At 45.8% G+C, this 16,789-nt stretch overlaps 1 protein-coding gene across 1 annotated transcript in view; it reads left to right on the top strand.

Annotated features, from left to right (window-relative positions):
* Positions 1-16,789, top strand: part of PLA2R1 (phospholipase A2 receptor 1) — a 1,083,903-nt gene that overhangs the window by 622,327 nt on the left and 444,787 nt on the right. The window contains exon 9 of the mRNA XM_086956636.1: positions 15,849-16,072. Within this exon, the coding sequence (XP_086812762.1) occupies positions 15,849-16,072 (224 nt within the window). The remainder of the gene's footprint in view (positions 1-15,848; positions 16,073-16,789) is intronic.

A 16,789-nucleotide genomic window follows, 5' to 3' on the forward strand; every position in this document is an offset into this window, starting at 1 on the left:
GCAGAGTAGAGAGTGCAGAGTAGAGAGTGCAGAGTAGAGAGCGCAGAGTGCAGAGTAGAGAGCGCAGAGTGCAGAGTAGTGAGCGCAGAGTGCAGAGTGGTGAGTGCAGAGTGGTGAGTGCAGAGTGGTGAGTGCAGAGTGGTGAGTGCAGAGTGGTGAGTGCAGAGTGGTGAGTGCTGTTGAGTGCAGAGTGGTGTGTGCTGTTGAGTGCAGAGTGCTGTGTATTGGCAATGTAAATAACAATGCCATTTATTTATGATTTAAAGAAAAAAAAAGAAATGTCATGAGCAATGCCAATAGCTCTACCTTTAATGATGCCGAGACCATTGCATTGTAAATGCTTGTTTTAAAAAGGTGCTGCCACATTTTCCAATCCATGTTTGAAATAATATGCGCCAATTCAATGACACTTGCGATGAACTGCGGTCTTTTATCGGCTGGTGGATTTTTAAAGTTAATTTTCATTTTTTTCTTTGTATACCATTCTTCTCCGGCGGGTGCACTCCCTGGGTGGGGCTATAGTTATGAATTTTCAATTGGTGAAGGGATGCACACCTCTTTATCATGTTTCTTTAATTGTCCCGCATTTATCTTTCCTTAGTTCCATTTGCGTGCAGAGAGGTTTAGGCCTGCCCCACTGCCATCAGTTACAATGAGCTTTTATGGGATGGGACTACATCTAGTCTAAAATTCACCAATTTTAAAGGAAAGACATGCCTTAGAAAACCCAAATCAAGGTTTCTGATGAGAAATAGAAATGCTAAGGCATGACGCCTTTGCAGTCAGGCAACAGAGATTAGCAGAGGCAAGAAGGATCTACTCAGCTCGAAGTCAGCAATCCTCTCTGCACAACTAGTATAAGAAACACAAATGTGTAATTCAGGAAAACACTTCTTTGCAACATTACAGCTTGTTCCCACTCTTGAGAGTCAATCATCTCGTTCTCGGCTCTTGGAGCAGGTAAACTCCCATTGTTCTCATGTTATTACAATAGTCCATGCATTGCTATCTCCTTAAATTGTAACACTGGACAGACTGTCAGGTACTAGCACCTCTTCCACAGAACTCCCTTCCTGGCATTTTCTTCTCCTTCTGATGGGAACCTTGCTATCAGTTATCTAACACATAACAAAACAACACTTCACTAACTATTAGAAGGCATCCGGAAAAATACAGCATCTGCAGTGGGAAGAAAAAATAACAAGCAAAACAACCACAAAAAAAATATGCAGGCCTCTTTTCCTAAAACGGGTAAAAGCGACATTCAAAATAGCATTAAGGCTAGCATATTACATTACAACATGTTAACTGGTGCTTGCTTATAATAGATTAGGGCCTGATTACGAGTTTAGCTGGGCAGCATGCCACTGCCCCTCTCCTACACCGCCAAACTCGACAGCTTGCCAAAGTATTTCATAGAAAAGGGCACCACAATGGGAAAGCCAAAGCAAGTTCCTGCACGGCATGGACTGTTCAATCCATGCCGTGCAGAAACTGGGCAAGCAAGCAGACAGGGGGCACACTATGTGTCCCCCTGCATGCAGCCCCATGAGGAGAGGCAACAGGGAGCCCTGCACGGCCCCTTTAGTTTCCTCACCACCAGCAGTTTCATGGCGTGAATGCTGCCATGAGACAGTTGGCAGTGAGGAGACTCGTAATATTCTTGGCGCGGCCACGCATAAGTGCTAAGCATATTGCAGCCTCACACCACTGCGCCACCGCTAGGGATCGCGGATCTCTGGCAATTGCGGCAGTCCCAAAAAAGTCTGATAGCCGTACTTGTAATACGGTGGTCGGACCATTGGTGTGCCGGTCCCTGACCGCCACCGCACTCTACCACGGGTTCAGCAGTATGATGGACTGCCAAAGTCCTAATCAGGCCCTGAGTGTGGTCACCTATTACAAATTATATGATTAATGTGCACATGTTATTTAATAATGTAGATCACATCACGATTTGCTGATAAATATGTTAATTATGCATGTTTAAATTAAGCCCTTCCAATTCCCCCCATGAGGGCAAAAATAACTATCAGAACAAGCGTGAATAAATCTCCAAGGAACACTTCATCTCTCTGCTGAGTCAACCATCTTACCCATGTCTTTTATAAGTCCTTCATTTCTTTGTAGCCTTACTCTTTCTTTCTTTCTTCCATTTCTATTTCCTTTTTCCTTTGCCCTTTCCTTTCTTCCCTTTTCTTTCTTGTTTGCAAACATCTAAATCCTTTCTATAAAAGAAATAAGCACATCAAACAAATACTACTAATAAAAAATTGGTCTCAATATAGCACCTGAAAGTACATTACCAATGCTTCCAAGCCAACTACCAATAGCAGAAACTCCTTTGCCTAAGGTTTCTAAATCACTAGCTGCTTCAAAATCCTCTAATTCAGCTCTCAGAACAGAAATGTTCTTCACAAATTCTTCTATCTCTTTATTCTTATCAGGTTTATAAGAACAAGAATGTTGTACTTTCAACATTTTACAGTTTCTGACTTTCTCTGCTAACAATATGTCTAAAGCTAGTCGGTCTTGCAAAACCATAGATCTAATAGCTACTAATTCTGTATTTATTGCTAATGAAGCACCATATGTACTGTAGAAAGTTTTCTATTGTTCTCATCTTTTAGGACTACTCCTACTGGGGGGATCTGAACAGCCCAAAAACCGCCCACTAATTGTGACCCATCACTAGTACTACTCCTAGGTCTGTGAGATAGATTCACCTTTAAGGCTTCTAAACTATTCATTTGATCAATTTCAAGAATACCAAGGCTAAGTAACAAGTACCTTCCCTATCAGCTGACAGTTGAAAATAGGCATTCAGTTCACACACAAAATATACTTTAGGGATAACTGTTTTTTCTACAGTTAATATTTGAACAGGCCCTCCAAAAACTTGAATGTGTGTTCACATCCACTTAATCCCATTTGTCTGGTTCTTATGTGAATCCTTCTCTGATAGAAGCATAGCTTTTCTTTCTGTCATATAACTAATTTCAATCTAGGATACACCATCTTTCCTTTATACTCATCTTCCTTCTTTTTCCAACCATTCTTAAAAAAATCTTCCTTTTCTCTATCATTATGAAACATGTAGGCTCTCTTTTCCTTTAAAGATTGTTTAAATTTCTTCTCTAATAGATTAATTGAGCATGTCAAATTCTATTCATATCCCTTAAGAATGTCTATTCTAGTATGGGACCTAAAGAAACACCTAGCCGTTTCCATTTTCTTAGTCTGTGGATGAGGGTTCATTCTCTCATGAAGGGGAACTTCTGAAAGGATAACATCATAGTTAGAAAAACAATCCTTTAAGTGTTTCTGTCTATAAAATATACTAAGCATTATACTACATGTGATTCCTTATGAAAGTGACATATGATGGTAGGTTACATCCTCAGTAGCTGAAGAAGATAAATGTGCGCAAACATAGCAATCCTTAGCATCCTAGGCATGTGTGTAATTTTGAACTAATCTAAAATAAACTTTCAATGTGAAATCTCCTCATGAAACATCTATCAATGAAGCCTTAAGTTTTATCTGATCTATTGAAGGTTTCGATGAAATAGGTGCAGGGGTAGACCTAAGGGTACCTATCTCAGGTTTAATACTCATACCAACTAAAAGGGTGGTGAATAACATAATAACTTTTAATGTTACAGCAATCACTATGCCACATCTAGCCTTAGTGATCAAAAACATGGCTGCTTACTGCCAGACCTTAGTAGACTACAGCAGCAAGTACACCTATACTATTCTGCAATTGGATCTTCTTGTGTAAAAATTAGCAAACCCATAGTTAATCTGTGATTATTTCTAAGCAGCAGTCTTTTTGAAGCATCCCTAACCTTACTCTGCCTTTTAGAAAGACAACCCTACTCATCTAATGCAACCTTGGCCCTAGGCAATCTTCTTAGTTCTTTATTTCTTTTTTTTTTCTTGAACAATAATTGTAAAGTTTATTTATCAGTTGGCACAGGCTATTTAATAACTCAGCTCGGATACAGTCCATTATTTTAAGAAAAAGGGGAATGTTGAATAAAATCAATCAAATATCAAATGAATCAAGTTCAAAGTCAACCATTTTCAGATATAAATTGTTTGCTGTGGTGGTGTGGCATATATCATGGGCTGGAACAGAGTATCCTCCTACCGCAGCTAAAACAATGTATCCAAAAGCCAATGGAGTGAAGCCCCCAATGCCTCCCACTCTGACACCACTACCAAGGTTGAACAGGTGGTCAAGAACTTCACAACCTGGATCACCGGCTGCACCAGCAGAGCCGCTCCATCAAACCCACCAGACTCAAGAGACCCACCAAACATGCCAGTTGGTACACCTCAGAACTGAAAGCTTCGAAACGCAACTTCGAGCAACTAGAAATGAAATGGTACACCAGCAAGGAGTCCAATGACTGCACCTCCTTCAAGACATTGCTCAACCACTGCCACCAACTCCAGAAAGAGAGATATGAAGAAGAGCGCCCTAGCTGATCACATCGAGTCTGGCTCCAACCACAGCAAAGAACTCTTTAACATCATCAAAGAGTTCTCCAACCCCCTCAGGAACTGAAAACATCCTCACCTTGTCCCAAGAACTCTGCTGCACCCTGGCTGATTTATTCCATGACAAAATCTCCACCTTCTAAAAACACTTTGAACCTCAACCCGCTGCCTCCGACATCCTCAGCTTCCTCGCTCCCATAGAACCAAACTCTGACCACTGTATCACCGCTTGGGACCAGCTCACCACAGAGATCACCAAGCCATCCTGCACTCCATCCACTCAGGAGCAGCCATGGACACCTGTCTCCACCACATCTTCAACCTTGAAAACACAACCATCAGCAATGAGCTCACCTTCATCTTCAGTGCATCCATCACCTCAACCACCGCCCTAGAAGAATGGAGACATGCTGAAGTCAAACCCCTCTTCAAGAAACCGTACGCCAACATCAATGAGTTCAAAACTACAGACCCATTTTTCTGCTGCCCTTTCCGGCCATAGTCCTTGAAAAGGCAACTCATGGATTACCTGGAGAACAATGATCAACTGGACTTATCCCAATCCGGATTCCGTACGAACCACAGCACCAAAACCGGCTCGATTTTGGCCACCAACGACACCAGAACCCTCCTAGACCAGGGAGAACGAGCCACTGTGATCCTCCTCGACTTCAAAGCAGCCTTTGACACAGTGCCCCCACCACAACTTAATCAAGAGACTTCATTAGATCAGTATTCTATAGGCCGCCCTCAATGGACCTCATCCTCCCTCACCGGAAGAACCCAGAGTACCCGCCTACCACCTTCTACCTTGGAACCCAAGAACATCATCTGTGGCGTCCCTCAAGACTCATCCCTCAGTCCTACTGTGTTCAACACATATAAGACCCCCCTGTGCACATCATCAGAGTCTATGGTCTAAACATCATCTCCTACGCACATGACAACCAGCTATTCCTCTCTGTCAGAGGACCCATTCACCACGAGGGCCAACTTCTGCCTGTGCATGACTAACATCTCTGACTGGATGCAAAACAACTGCCTCAACACAAACGAAACAAAAGTACTGATCTTCAGGAACAGCCCCTACCCGTTGAATGACTCCTGGTGGTCTGCTGAACTAGGACCCTCACCCACTCCTACCGCCCACGTCCGGAACCTCTGCATCATCCTGGACATCAAACTCACCAAGAAAAGACAGATCAAAGCAGTCTCCTCTGGCTGCTTCCTCACTCTTCACATACCACAAAAGAACTTCAAATGGCTTCCTGTCAGCACCAGATGCACCATCAGTCATGCCCTCATCAGTAGCCGCTTGGATTATGACAACACACTCTATGTAGGAATTACCACACACCTCATGAAGCGACTGCAGACCATACAGAAATCAGCAGCCAGGATCATCCACGACCTCCCGAGATGAACACACATCACTCTACACCTCAAGAAACTCTACTGGCTCCCTGTCCACAATCAATGTCAATTCAAGATGCAGGCCCATGCCTACAAAGCCCTGCACATCCACCACCACCTGAGGATCCACTAACATCTAGACACCTGTGTTCCTCCTCCCTTGCTCACACCCCTGCATCCGTTAAAGCAACAGCGGAAGACGCTCCTTCTCCTACCTCACCGTGAAGTCCTGGAACAGCCTCCCCGTCTACTTCACCCTCCCTTCAGGAGATCAGAAAGGGACTCAAGACCTGGTTGTTCAACTGATTCCAACTGAACAGCTTGGCTCTCAGCCCTGGATACCCTCACGAGTGATTAGCAGCCTCTATAAGTCTGGGTTCATTGATTGATTGATGGGGGTTGAAGTGATTCTGTTCTTAGTTCATTCAGATCATAAGCTGTTGGAGCAGGCACACTGTCAGTGTAATAAGTTCACTTAGTTGCAAAATACCTGTCTGTTAATCTTCTGTGTCACTCATACCACTTGATTCAGTTGCTTCGGTGGTGGTATGTGGTATGCATTCAACTGATACACTACATCTTAGTCACCTTTTGCTCTTTGGCCATTCTTCTCTTTCCGTTCCTTCACTTGTTCCTTCACCCGGGTCGCTTTACTCTACCTGTGTCTGCTCCACAGCATCCTCCCTCTCTGGTCTTGTCTCTTCCTACTCCAGAGACTCTTCCACTCCACTCTGCGAAATGTTGGGTACTTGAATGGCTAGAGAACTCTAGTGTACAACACGCCCCTCTGTTCCCTCTGAACTTTCAGGCACAGGATATTGCAAACCTGTTTCAGGTGTCACCACCTCTTCGAGCGGGCATCTCAGGCTCTGTGTGTGGGTGACATGTATCCAGTTAGGCAGCACTGCATATTTAACAGCAGTGTTGGTGATGAGGATCACCTGGTAGGATGCTTTTCACCTTGGCTCCAGGAACGACTTCCGAACATTCCTCTTCACTAGAACCCAGTCACCAGGACTAGGGTCAGGACATGATTCTTAAGGCATAATGGCAGTAATAGCTCCAACCTGGTGAGAAACAAAATACACTACACCAGGCAGTCCTTTGCAGTTGTCGAAAATCATGTGGTCTGTGATATTTACAAGTGCATTTGTAGGCAAAGTAAGCAGTCTCATGGCATGTCCTATGAGTATTTAATAAGGCGTAAATCCTATTCTTCTGTCAGGAGCGACCACTGTGCCTTACCTAGGCCGGGTCGCCCCCACACCCCTCCTGCTGCTCTACTGCCGCCTTCTTCCTTGTGGATTTCGCTGCCGCTGCAGGCGACACAGCCGCCGCTGAGCCGCCTGCATTCCTCCTCCCGCTTTCCCGCCGCTGCCTCCCTGCGGACCCGCCCCCGCCAGCCGATTGGTCAGCCCGCTCCCGCCACCCAGCGGACCCTCCCTCCCGGCTCCCTTCTTATGACGCCACCAAGCACGCGCAGCGGTCACGCGCAGCGGGCGCGCCGATTGTGCGCCAAAGGCAAGCCCGTCTGCGCCCATCCATGCCTGGACCGCGCCCAGCGCCAGGACCCCTGGCCCCCGAGGCTGTCAACCCATCCGCCGGTTCTACGACGCCACTACACTCAACGCACTCAACCCCGGCCGAACCTCCAGATGCTACCGAGCCACCCCGAGACGCTCCCACGGACCCTTCTGCTGCCGAGCCTGCAACTTCTCCTGCATCGGACCTGCACCGCACTCGCCAAGACGAGCACCAGCAGTAACCACCTAAAGTGCATCCTGCTCAACACCCGCTCCGTCCACAGACACGCCGTGGAACTCTGGAACCTCCGCGACACCACATCTCCAGACGTCGCCTTCCTGACAGAAACCTGGATGAACGCCTCCTTAGCGCCCGACATCGCCATCGCCATTCCGGACGGATACAAGATCACCCGGAAGGACCGCGTCAACCAGACTGGAGGAGGCATCGCCATCGTCCACAAGAACACCATCCGCATCACGACCCACTCTGACGACACCCTCTCAGCGGCCGAACACCTTCACTTCCAGATCCACACCGACCCCAAGACCACCCTCAGAGGCACCCTCATCTACAGACCCCCAGGACCCCGCACACAATTCAGCGAAGACATCGCCGACTTCATCAGCCCACATGCCCTCCCCTCCGCCGACTACATCCTCCTCGGGGACCTCAACTTCCACCTGGAGAACAACAACAACCGCAACACCACCACCCTGCTGGACAACCTCGCCAACCTCGGACTCAAGCAACTGGTCAACACCCCCACCCACTACGCCGGCCACACGCTTGATCCAGTCTTCTCATCCAGAAAGCACATCACCTTCAGCCACTCCACAGGACTTCACTGGACCGACCACAGCTGCGTCCACTTCAGCATCAGAAGAACCACGACCCACCACCACCCGCAACAGGTTCCCCACAGGAGCTGGAGCAAGATCACCGCCGAACAGCTCACCACCTCCCTCAGTCAGAACCCACCCGCCAGCACAACGGACCCCACCGAAGCAGCACGCAACCTCACGAAGTGGCTGTCCGACTGCGCTGATGACCTCGCGCCACTTAAGAACCCTACCAGCAGACCCAGAAGCAAGAAAGACTCCTGGTTCACCGACAAACTCAAAGACTCCAAGAAGAACTGCACCACCCTCGAGAAAGCCTGGCTCCTAGACCAGACCACAGACAACATGACCACCCTCAAACACGCCACCCGCAAGCACCACTAGCTTATCCGCACTACCAAGAAGAAATCACTGAAGGAACAACTGGACAACAACACCCACGACAGCAAGGAACTCTTCAACATCGTCAAGGAGTTCTCCAACCCCAGCACCGGCAACAATGACATCACTCCTTCACAAGACCTCCGCGACTCTCTCGCCTCGTTCTTCCACCGCAAGATCGCCGACATCCACAACAGCTTCGGCGCACCATCAACGCATCCAACCGTCGAACCAACGCCCTCCACCACCACCCTCCGCACCTGGACCACGGTGACCACCGAAGACACAGCCCGCACGATGAACACCATCCACTCCGGATCTCTGACCGACCCCTGCCCCCACCACATCTTCAACAAGGCCGACTCCATCATCGCACCCCAACTGCGGGACATCATCAACGCCTCCTTCAACACCGCCACCTTCCCGGAGTGCTGGAAGCACGCTGAGCTCAGCGCCCTATTGAAGAAACCAACAGCGGACCCCACCGACCTCAAGAACTTTCGCCCCATCTCGCTCCTCCCTTTCCCTGCCAAAGTCATCGAGAAGACTGTCAACAGACAGCTTGCAGCCTGCCTCGAGACGAATGGATCCCTTGACCCCTCGCAGTCTGGTTTTCGAGCCAACCACAGCACCGAGACCGCCCTCATCACAGCCACCGACGACATCAGAACCCTGCTCGACAACGGGGAAACGGCGGCCCTCATCCTCCTGTACCTCTCTGCAGCGTTCGACACCGTCTGCCACCGCACCCTAGTTCAACGCCTCAGCAACATCGGTATCCAAGAGAAGGCACTGGAGTGGATCATCTCATTCCTCACCGGCAGAACTCAGAGAGTGCGCCTCCCCCCGTTCCGATCCGAGGCCACCGAAGTCATCTGTGGCGTACCGCAAGGATCGTCACTCAGCCCCACCCTCTTCAACATCGACATGAGACATCTCGCAGCCATCGCACGCCAGCACAACCTCAACATCATCTCCTACGCCGACGACACCCAGCTGATCCTCTCCCTCACCAACGACCCTGCCACCGCCAGAACCAACCTACACGAAGGGATGAAAGAAGTAGCCGAGTGGATGAAGAACAGCCGCCTGAAACTCTACTCAGACAAGACGGAAGTCCTCATCCTTGAATCATCACCCTCTGCCTGGGACGACTCCTGGTGGGCCCTGGGCAGCGCACCCAAACCAACGGACCACGCACGCAACCTGGGCTTCATCCTGGACTCCTCCCTCTCGATGACCAGACAAGTCACCGCTGTCTCCTCATCGTGCTTCAACACCCTACGCATGCTCCGCAAGATCTTCCGATGGATCCGATTCCCGACCAAGACCAGAAAGACGGTCACCCAGGCACTCGTCACCAGCCGACTGGACTACGGAAACACCCTCTACGCCGGAACCACAGCCAAGATACAGAAAAGACTCCAACGCATCCAGAACGCCTCTGCCCGTCTCATCCTGAACATCCCCCGACGCAGCCACATCTCCGGCCACCTAAAGGACCTGCACTGGCTCCCCGTCAGCAAGAGGATCACGTTCAGGCTCCTCACCCACGCACACAAATCTCTCCACAACCTGGGACCCAAGTACCTCAACGATCGCCTGACCTTCTACACGCCCACCCGCCAGCTACGTTCTACAAGCCTCGCCTTCGCCACCGTACCACGCATCCAAAGAGCCACCGCTGGTGGCAGATCCTTCTCCTACCTGGCGGCCAAGACATGGAACTCCCTCCCCATCCATCTTTGGCTGACCCAAAACCATCTCGCCTTCAGGAGACAACTCAAGACCTGGCTGTTCGAGCAATAGCAGACCCCTTCCCCCAAGCGCCTTGAGACCCTGCCGGGTGAGTAGCGCGCTATACAAGTGTTATGATTGATTGATTGATTGGAGTACTTCAGAAACTCAACCCCAAGGGAAAAGCATCTGCCCGTTTTAGAGAAGTGGATGCACATACTTTGGCCAAATGAGACTTCAGTGTCTCATTAATTTGTTCAATAATCCCAGCAGCTTCTGATCTGTAAATATAATGCAGTCTTTGTAGTGCCATACACAGTATTTTAAGGGTCTCATTATTAAAATGAGTTGGTCAGTCTGAGCCCAGAGAAACCGGAAATTCAAACTGCATTATGAGTTGTTGTAACAGTGATACCCTAATTTCTCCATGTTGTGTAAGCATCCATCCATCGAGAGAAAATGCCCATTATTACCAGGTTATATCTCAACCCATTAAAGACAGGCATCTTGGTGAAGTCTAACTGCATTCTGTTCAAGGTTCTCCTGATCTGCCTATCTGATTCTGTTAAATGTGCATGTCACAGTTGCACAATACTGAGCAACTTTGTCAGAGTATCTATTTCCAGAGGTTGCATAATCATTTCCACTTCTGTGGGCTACACATTTAACCACAGCAATTTCTTGAGGAAACTGTAATAATCTCATTGCATATTTCCCATTCCGGATGTGAGATCTGGATGAAGTCATGACTCCCCTCTGTGACCGCAACTGTCCGAAGTTATGGATCACACCAAAGCCATACTGACTGTTGGTACATATTGTCACTCTCAGCTTGTCTGAAAGGTAACAGCTCTTGTATTAGTGATCAGTTCTGCTATTTGAGCAGCGGGACATCTCGCAGCCAGGAGGCCTCCACCACATCATGAACAGTGCAAACAGCATAAGCTAGTCTCAAATTCCCTGCATTATCTCTTAAACATAAGCTGTCAACAAACATAATATAGTCAGACTCATCAAAGGGTACATCTTTAAAATCATGTCTTGGCTTGGTGCACAAATCTATTACATCAAGACAGTCATGTTCAACCTCTCCCACATCAATTTAATTTTCAGGCAATCGTAACACATAGCTGAATGTAGGGTCTGACACCTTTTCAAAGTAACATTTACAGCAGCCAAAATCAAGTGTTCATACTTTGTGAGCTTCCTATTTGTAATGTACTGCATCTTGCTGTGTGTAAACAAAATCTCCACTGACTGGGAGCCATTACTGTAAGAGGATGTCCCATGACTATACTCATGCTTCTCTAAATAATGACACCTACCGCCGCAACCGGTTTAAGGCAGTTGAACAGCCTTGTCGCTACAGGGTCATGGCTGGTCGAAAAGTAAGCCAAAGGTCTTTGAGAGTCTCCTTGCCATTGGGTATGCAATGAGAGAGTGCAGCCCTCCCTCTCAATGCAAAACACTGTAAGCATTTCACTGTAATCAGGAATTTCTAGCACCGGGGACAGAGACTTTCTCTCAGCTCTAGGATCGCTTTTAACCATTTCTTGTCCCATGGAAGCGGATCTGGCACATCTTTGTGTGTCAGTCTCAGGAAAAGGCTTAGCAATTAGGGGAAAGTTGGATATCCACTGTATACAGTAGCTTACCATTCCCAAAAACGTTCTGACTTCTCTCTGCATTTTCAGGATAGCAATTATTCTCTCTTGTGACACCTTCCTTGCTCTTTTCTCAATGTAATGTCTGAGGTACAAGACGTCTTTTTGACAATATTGCAATGTACCGGCCCTTAAACACTCTCAAAGAGACGAAAATTAAGCATTGAAAAATAAAGTAACCCATTGGCTACAGAAAAGCACTGGGTGGTCGCTTGATTTCTCAAGGAAGGTTATAATGGTCAGATGACCTCCCTGGGTTCGTCCGGGGCAGAGGAAGTGAGTGGGGACTGTGTGTTAGTTAATTTTAAGTCTCCCATGTTAGCTCTATATTGAGTTTTTTCATAAACAGCATCAATCACCCAGCCCTGTCCAGTTTTTACCCTTAGGTTACTTTTATCGGCTGAAGGTTCTCTCTGTAAAGTATGGGAAGGGTGGCATTAGAGGGCTGTGAACCCATCTTATAATGTCGAGGTGTGGAATTCTTTTGAAGCACTTGTATCCCTGGAAGATCTAGATGGACTTTCTACTTTTGGGATTATGGATACACGGAAAGTATTCACATAGGGGGTGTGAGACCAAAGAGCTCTTTGTGCAGGCGGAGCAGGGTGGGTCCCCAAAAAGGGGCGATTTTACGTCCTCTGCCAGCTCTGGGTCTTGTGCAGATGAAGGGAGGGTTGAAAAAAATGATGTTGTGGAACATTGCTAGTGCCCATACTAAACTTGAACCCGGACTGTCCCTCCAACATTAATAATGCGGACATTGCTTTATTGCAGGAGACGTGGGCAACTGAGGATTTTAGCATATATGTTTTTTTCAAAAATGATGCAGCCCTACTATTCCATCTCATGCAGGCAGGTTAACAGGGGGATTAGCTATTCTGTGCTCTGTAAAATTAACAGGTATCTCATTCCGAACAATTCATTTGAAGCACAACTATCAGTTTGCGTTATTGCAGGCCCCATGCTGCTTTGATGTGGTGTTGGTTAATTTGTACAACAATGTCTTTGACTAACATGCCACTGCATTAATTGATGACATGGAGAGTGATTTAGTGACCTTCCTGTATAGCCAAAATAAAGAGTCATTATTAGTTTGGGGGTGGATTTTAAAATGGGTTTTGTGGGAAATTTGATCCCTTTTCCTGTGACTTGGAGACATCAAAGGGGGAAGAGTATCTATATTTTCATTGCACACCTTTTAGGGAGTCCCTGAAAAGATTGTTGATTTCCAGATTCCTGTTTTTTGATAAATCATTTAAGGATATGGGCACCCCCACCCCCATTTTAATGGTGCATAATAGGGAAGTGAAATCGATTTTATTATAGTGTCCCAGGACCTAACCAATCCAATATTAGATTATAATGTATCAGTTTCATGTATTAGCAACTATAATCCCCTTATTTTAGTATTGGACCTTATATTGCTGGGGAATAAGGCAAAGCAGGAGAACCTAGCCCCATCTTGCTTGCATAATGGGGACATCCGTATAAAATGGGAGCGGGTGGATAGGGACGCTTTTTTAAGCAAACTTGTCTATGAGAACAGAGAAGCAGTCTCAGTACTCACCCTGGAAGAGGAGTCACCAGAAATCATCTATGATGCCTTTAGAAGTTTATGTTTTGCTGTGAACAAGGGGTTGAGGTAGAATGAAGCCCCATAAATCTCCTACAGGCTGGTTTGTCAATCCCTGTAAGATTGCCCATAAGAAGTCTGTCTATACCCTTCAGACTAACTTCAACCTAGTCCAAATTGGATCCCTTTATTGCTGTATGCTCTTGCAAGTACTTTTTAATACCCACAATACTTCGGGACCTTAACTGTCTCCTTGTTCTCTTTCCACTGCACTCTTCATCTTCCATCCTCCTCAGCTATATACAACTTTTGTGCACTTTAACTGCCCCCCCGAATTCTTGAAGTCTCCTTTTAAGCTCATATTGTACACTAACAAAGGCTCCTAAATTCTGGTAACCACTACCAGTGTAATCCTATCAGCTTAATGCCAAAAATGACATTGTAAATATTGATCAATACAGCCTACACTCCAAAGTGGATGTGCACATGTATCTCACCTGAGCCAACATCCTTCACAAAATGTCAGCTGTGAGTGGCTTTCTCTTGTCATGATCTGTAACTTTATCTCTAGCCCATCTTTCTAACATACTCCTCACAAACTTACTCCCAGTTCGCTCATATCGCAGTACAATTTCCCTCAAAATCGATCCCCACCATTTTACCTGCAGAAATAACTAGTTCCTCACTATTAATTCTCATGACATAGTTAACCATATCCTCCTTTCTCTTTTGAAATCCAGATTCGTATTACTCATCTTCCTTGCCCTGCTTGTCAAGACTTCATCACATGTCCATTGCCAGGAAGTCTTAGTAAGTGAAGCTAATGAGCCTCTTACTGGTCTTAAGTACGTTTGTCGCAGAAGATCAGCTTCTGGGCCAAATACCAGAATCTTTATTGCAAACAAGACAGTGTATCAGCTTTCTCAATGTCCAAACCTGTGATATGGCAAGTCCGGAACAGTGCATCCCTTTGGATGTAATGCAGTACTAGCTCCCTCAACAGACATAGTATTCATTGATCCTCTTATTTATTTATTTTTCAAATAGGTTTTTATTGGATTATACATCCTGTAATAGAATACAGGAAATGAAGGGCCCAATTTAATACTTCTTCATCCCCTTGGCAGAGATCCCGACTGCCAAATTTTGAAAGTCAGTCGGGCCAAGGAACATTTCAAGCATTGACAGAAAACGCGCTTACAGTGGTTCCTGCCAATGTCATGTAACTTTGCCATACGGCTCCGTCAAACTTGATGGAGCTGTATGACAAAATGACATACTTTTTTCATTTTCAGAGACAAAACCCCAAAGCAGTATTGTGTTTTGAAAAATTAACTGAACAATGCCCCCCTCAACATGGGAGTTGCCTCCCATGGAGAGGGTGTCTTTTTTATTTTTCACTGCCCCTTACTGTTAGGGTTTTCTTGGAAGTGATGGACAGTGAAACCTGACCTGTATGCGAATTTATGATGTTACAACGCATACATTCACAACCCATACCATTACAACGAAACTTTTACAACGCAGGATCCATTACAATGCATGCCATTACAACGCATGCCATTGCAACGCAGCTGCTATTACAACGCATGCCAATACAACGTAAGTATGGGTAAGTATTATTTTTTAATTAATGGGAATGTAATAGTAGTAAATGTTGGATAGTGTAGGGGTTAAAATTACTATTCTAACTCCAGGGGGGTGTAATAGTAGGGTAAGTGTTGGATAGTGTAGGGGTTAAAATTGCTATTCTAACTCCAGGAGGGTGTAATAGTAGGGTAAGTGTCGGATGGTGTAGGGGTTAAAATTAAATTAAATACTTTCCCATACTTACATTGTAATGGCATGCGTTGTAATAGCATCTGCGTTGTAATGGCATGAGTTGTAATGGCATGCGTTGTAATGGATCCTGCGTTGTAAAAGTTTTGTTGTAATGGTAGTGTGTTGTGAAAGTTGCGTCGTAATGGCTGTTTCCCCCTGTATGCAGGCCCATCTACATTAGGTGCAAATCCAATTACTTTCTTAAAAACACTGAAGATAGCAGCTTGTATAATTGAGCCCCATCCGAATGTAGGTCCCTGTGCCCAGCCCCACCACTGACGGATATGCCCGTTATCAAGGACTGTATATTCATTTAATAGCACCGTGGTATTCAGAGATCTGCAATAAATGTGTCTGTTTTCTCTTTTTGTGACTTTGCTTTAGGCCGCTCAGGTGGTTGCATTGCCATGAGATCTGGGTCCCAGGCTGGTCGTTGGGAGGTCAAGGACTGTCAGAGCTTTGAAGCAATGTCATTCTGTAAGCAGAAATTAAATGAGGAAAATCAGACTTCTGAAAACTCGGATTCTGGATATTTTAATGACAACTTTAATGAAGAAAGTTGCGTTCACGGATGGGAATCCGAAACACACCTTCATAACTGCTACAAGGTAATACAAATAAAATATTGTCCACAACAACTATGCTTTAAAATCACGATACACATCGGTAGTCTAAAGTATTAGAAGCATATCTCACCAAAATATTCACTTATTTTTTGTATGGAATTGAGTATATTCTGTATTCTGACGACCTCATGTCCTTGTGACGCCCAGAGCAAACAAAGCACCATGCACTTTATGCTGTTTTGTGTCTTATTCCAATTTTAGGTGTTATTATTTAAAACCACGTTTGCTCTCACAAGATATCAGATCGCATATCATTGCCTTAAAATATTTGCTTGAGCTGAATGATTCTAGGGTATGCCTTAATGTTGCACTTTTCGTCTCGAAAGCAATTAATATACATAAAAGTATTGCTTCTTGTTGCTGTAATGAACCCTACGGAGACTGGTTGGCAGCTTTTTTGTAATTTTTAGTATGTAGCTCTGGTATTGACGTTTTTGATCATAATGAATTGTCATTGCTGCCGCTTTTATTTTCCAATTTTAGTCATGTGTGATTGTTTTATTGTGATTGCTTTTAGGGTGGTTCATTTTAACACACTGAATAACGCCTTTTCGATTCGATTTGAGTATATTTTTTAGGCACAAAGGTTTCCTAAGTAAAGAACAGAGTGAGATACTCAAGTCTCTCATTTCAGTCAGTTAAAAAGTCTTCCAAGACATCCCTAAAATTAGAGCTGAGCATAACTAGTAGAAATGCAAA

The sequence above is a fragment of the Lissotriton vulgaris genome, chromosome 2_1 (assembly GCF_964263255.1).
Source record: "Lissotriton vulgaris chromosome 2_1, aLisVul1.2, whole genome shotgun sequence".
In the NCBI taxonomy this organism is placed as follows: Eukaryota; Metazoa; Chordata; class Amphibia; order Caudata; family Salamandridae; genus Lissotriton; species Lissotriton vulgaris.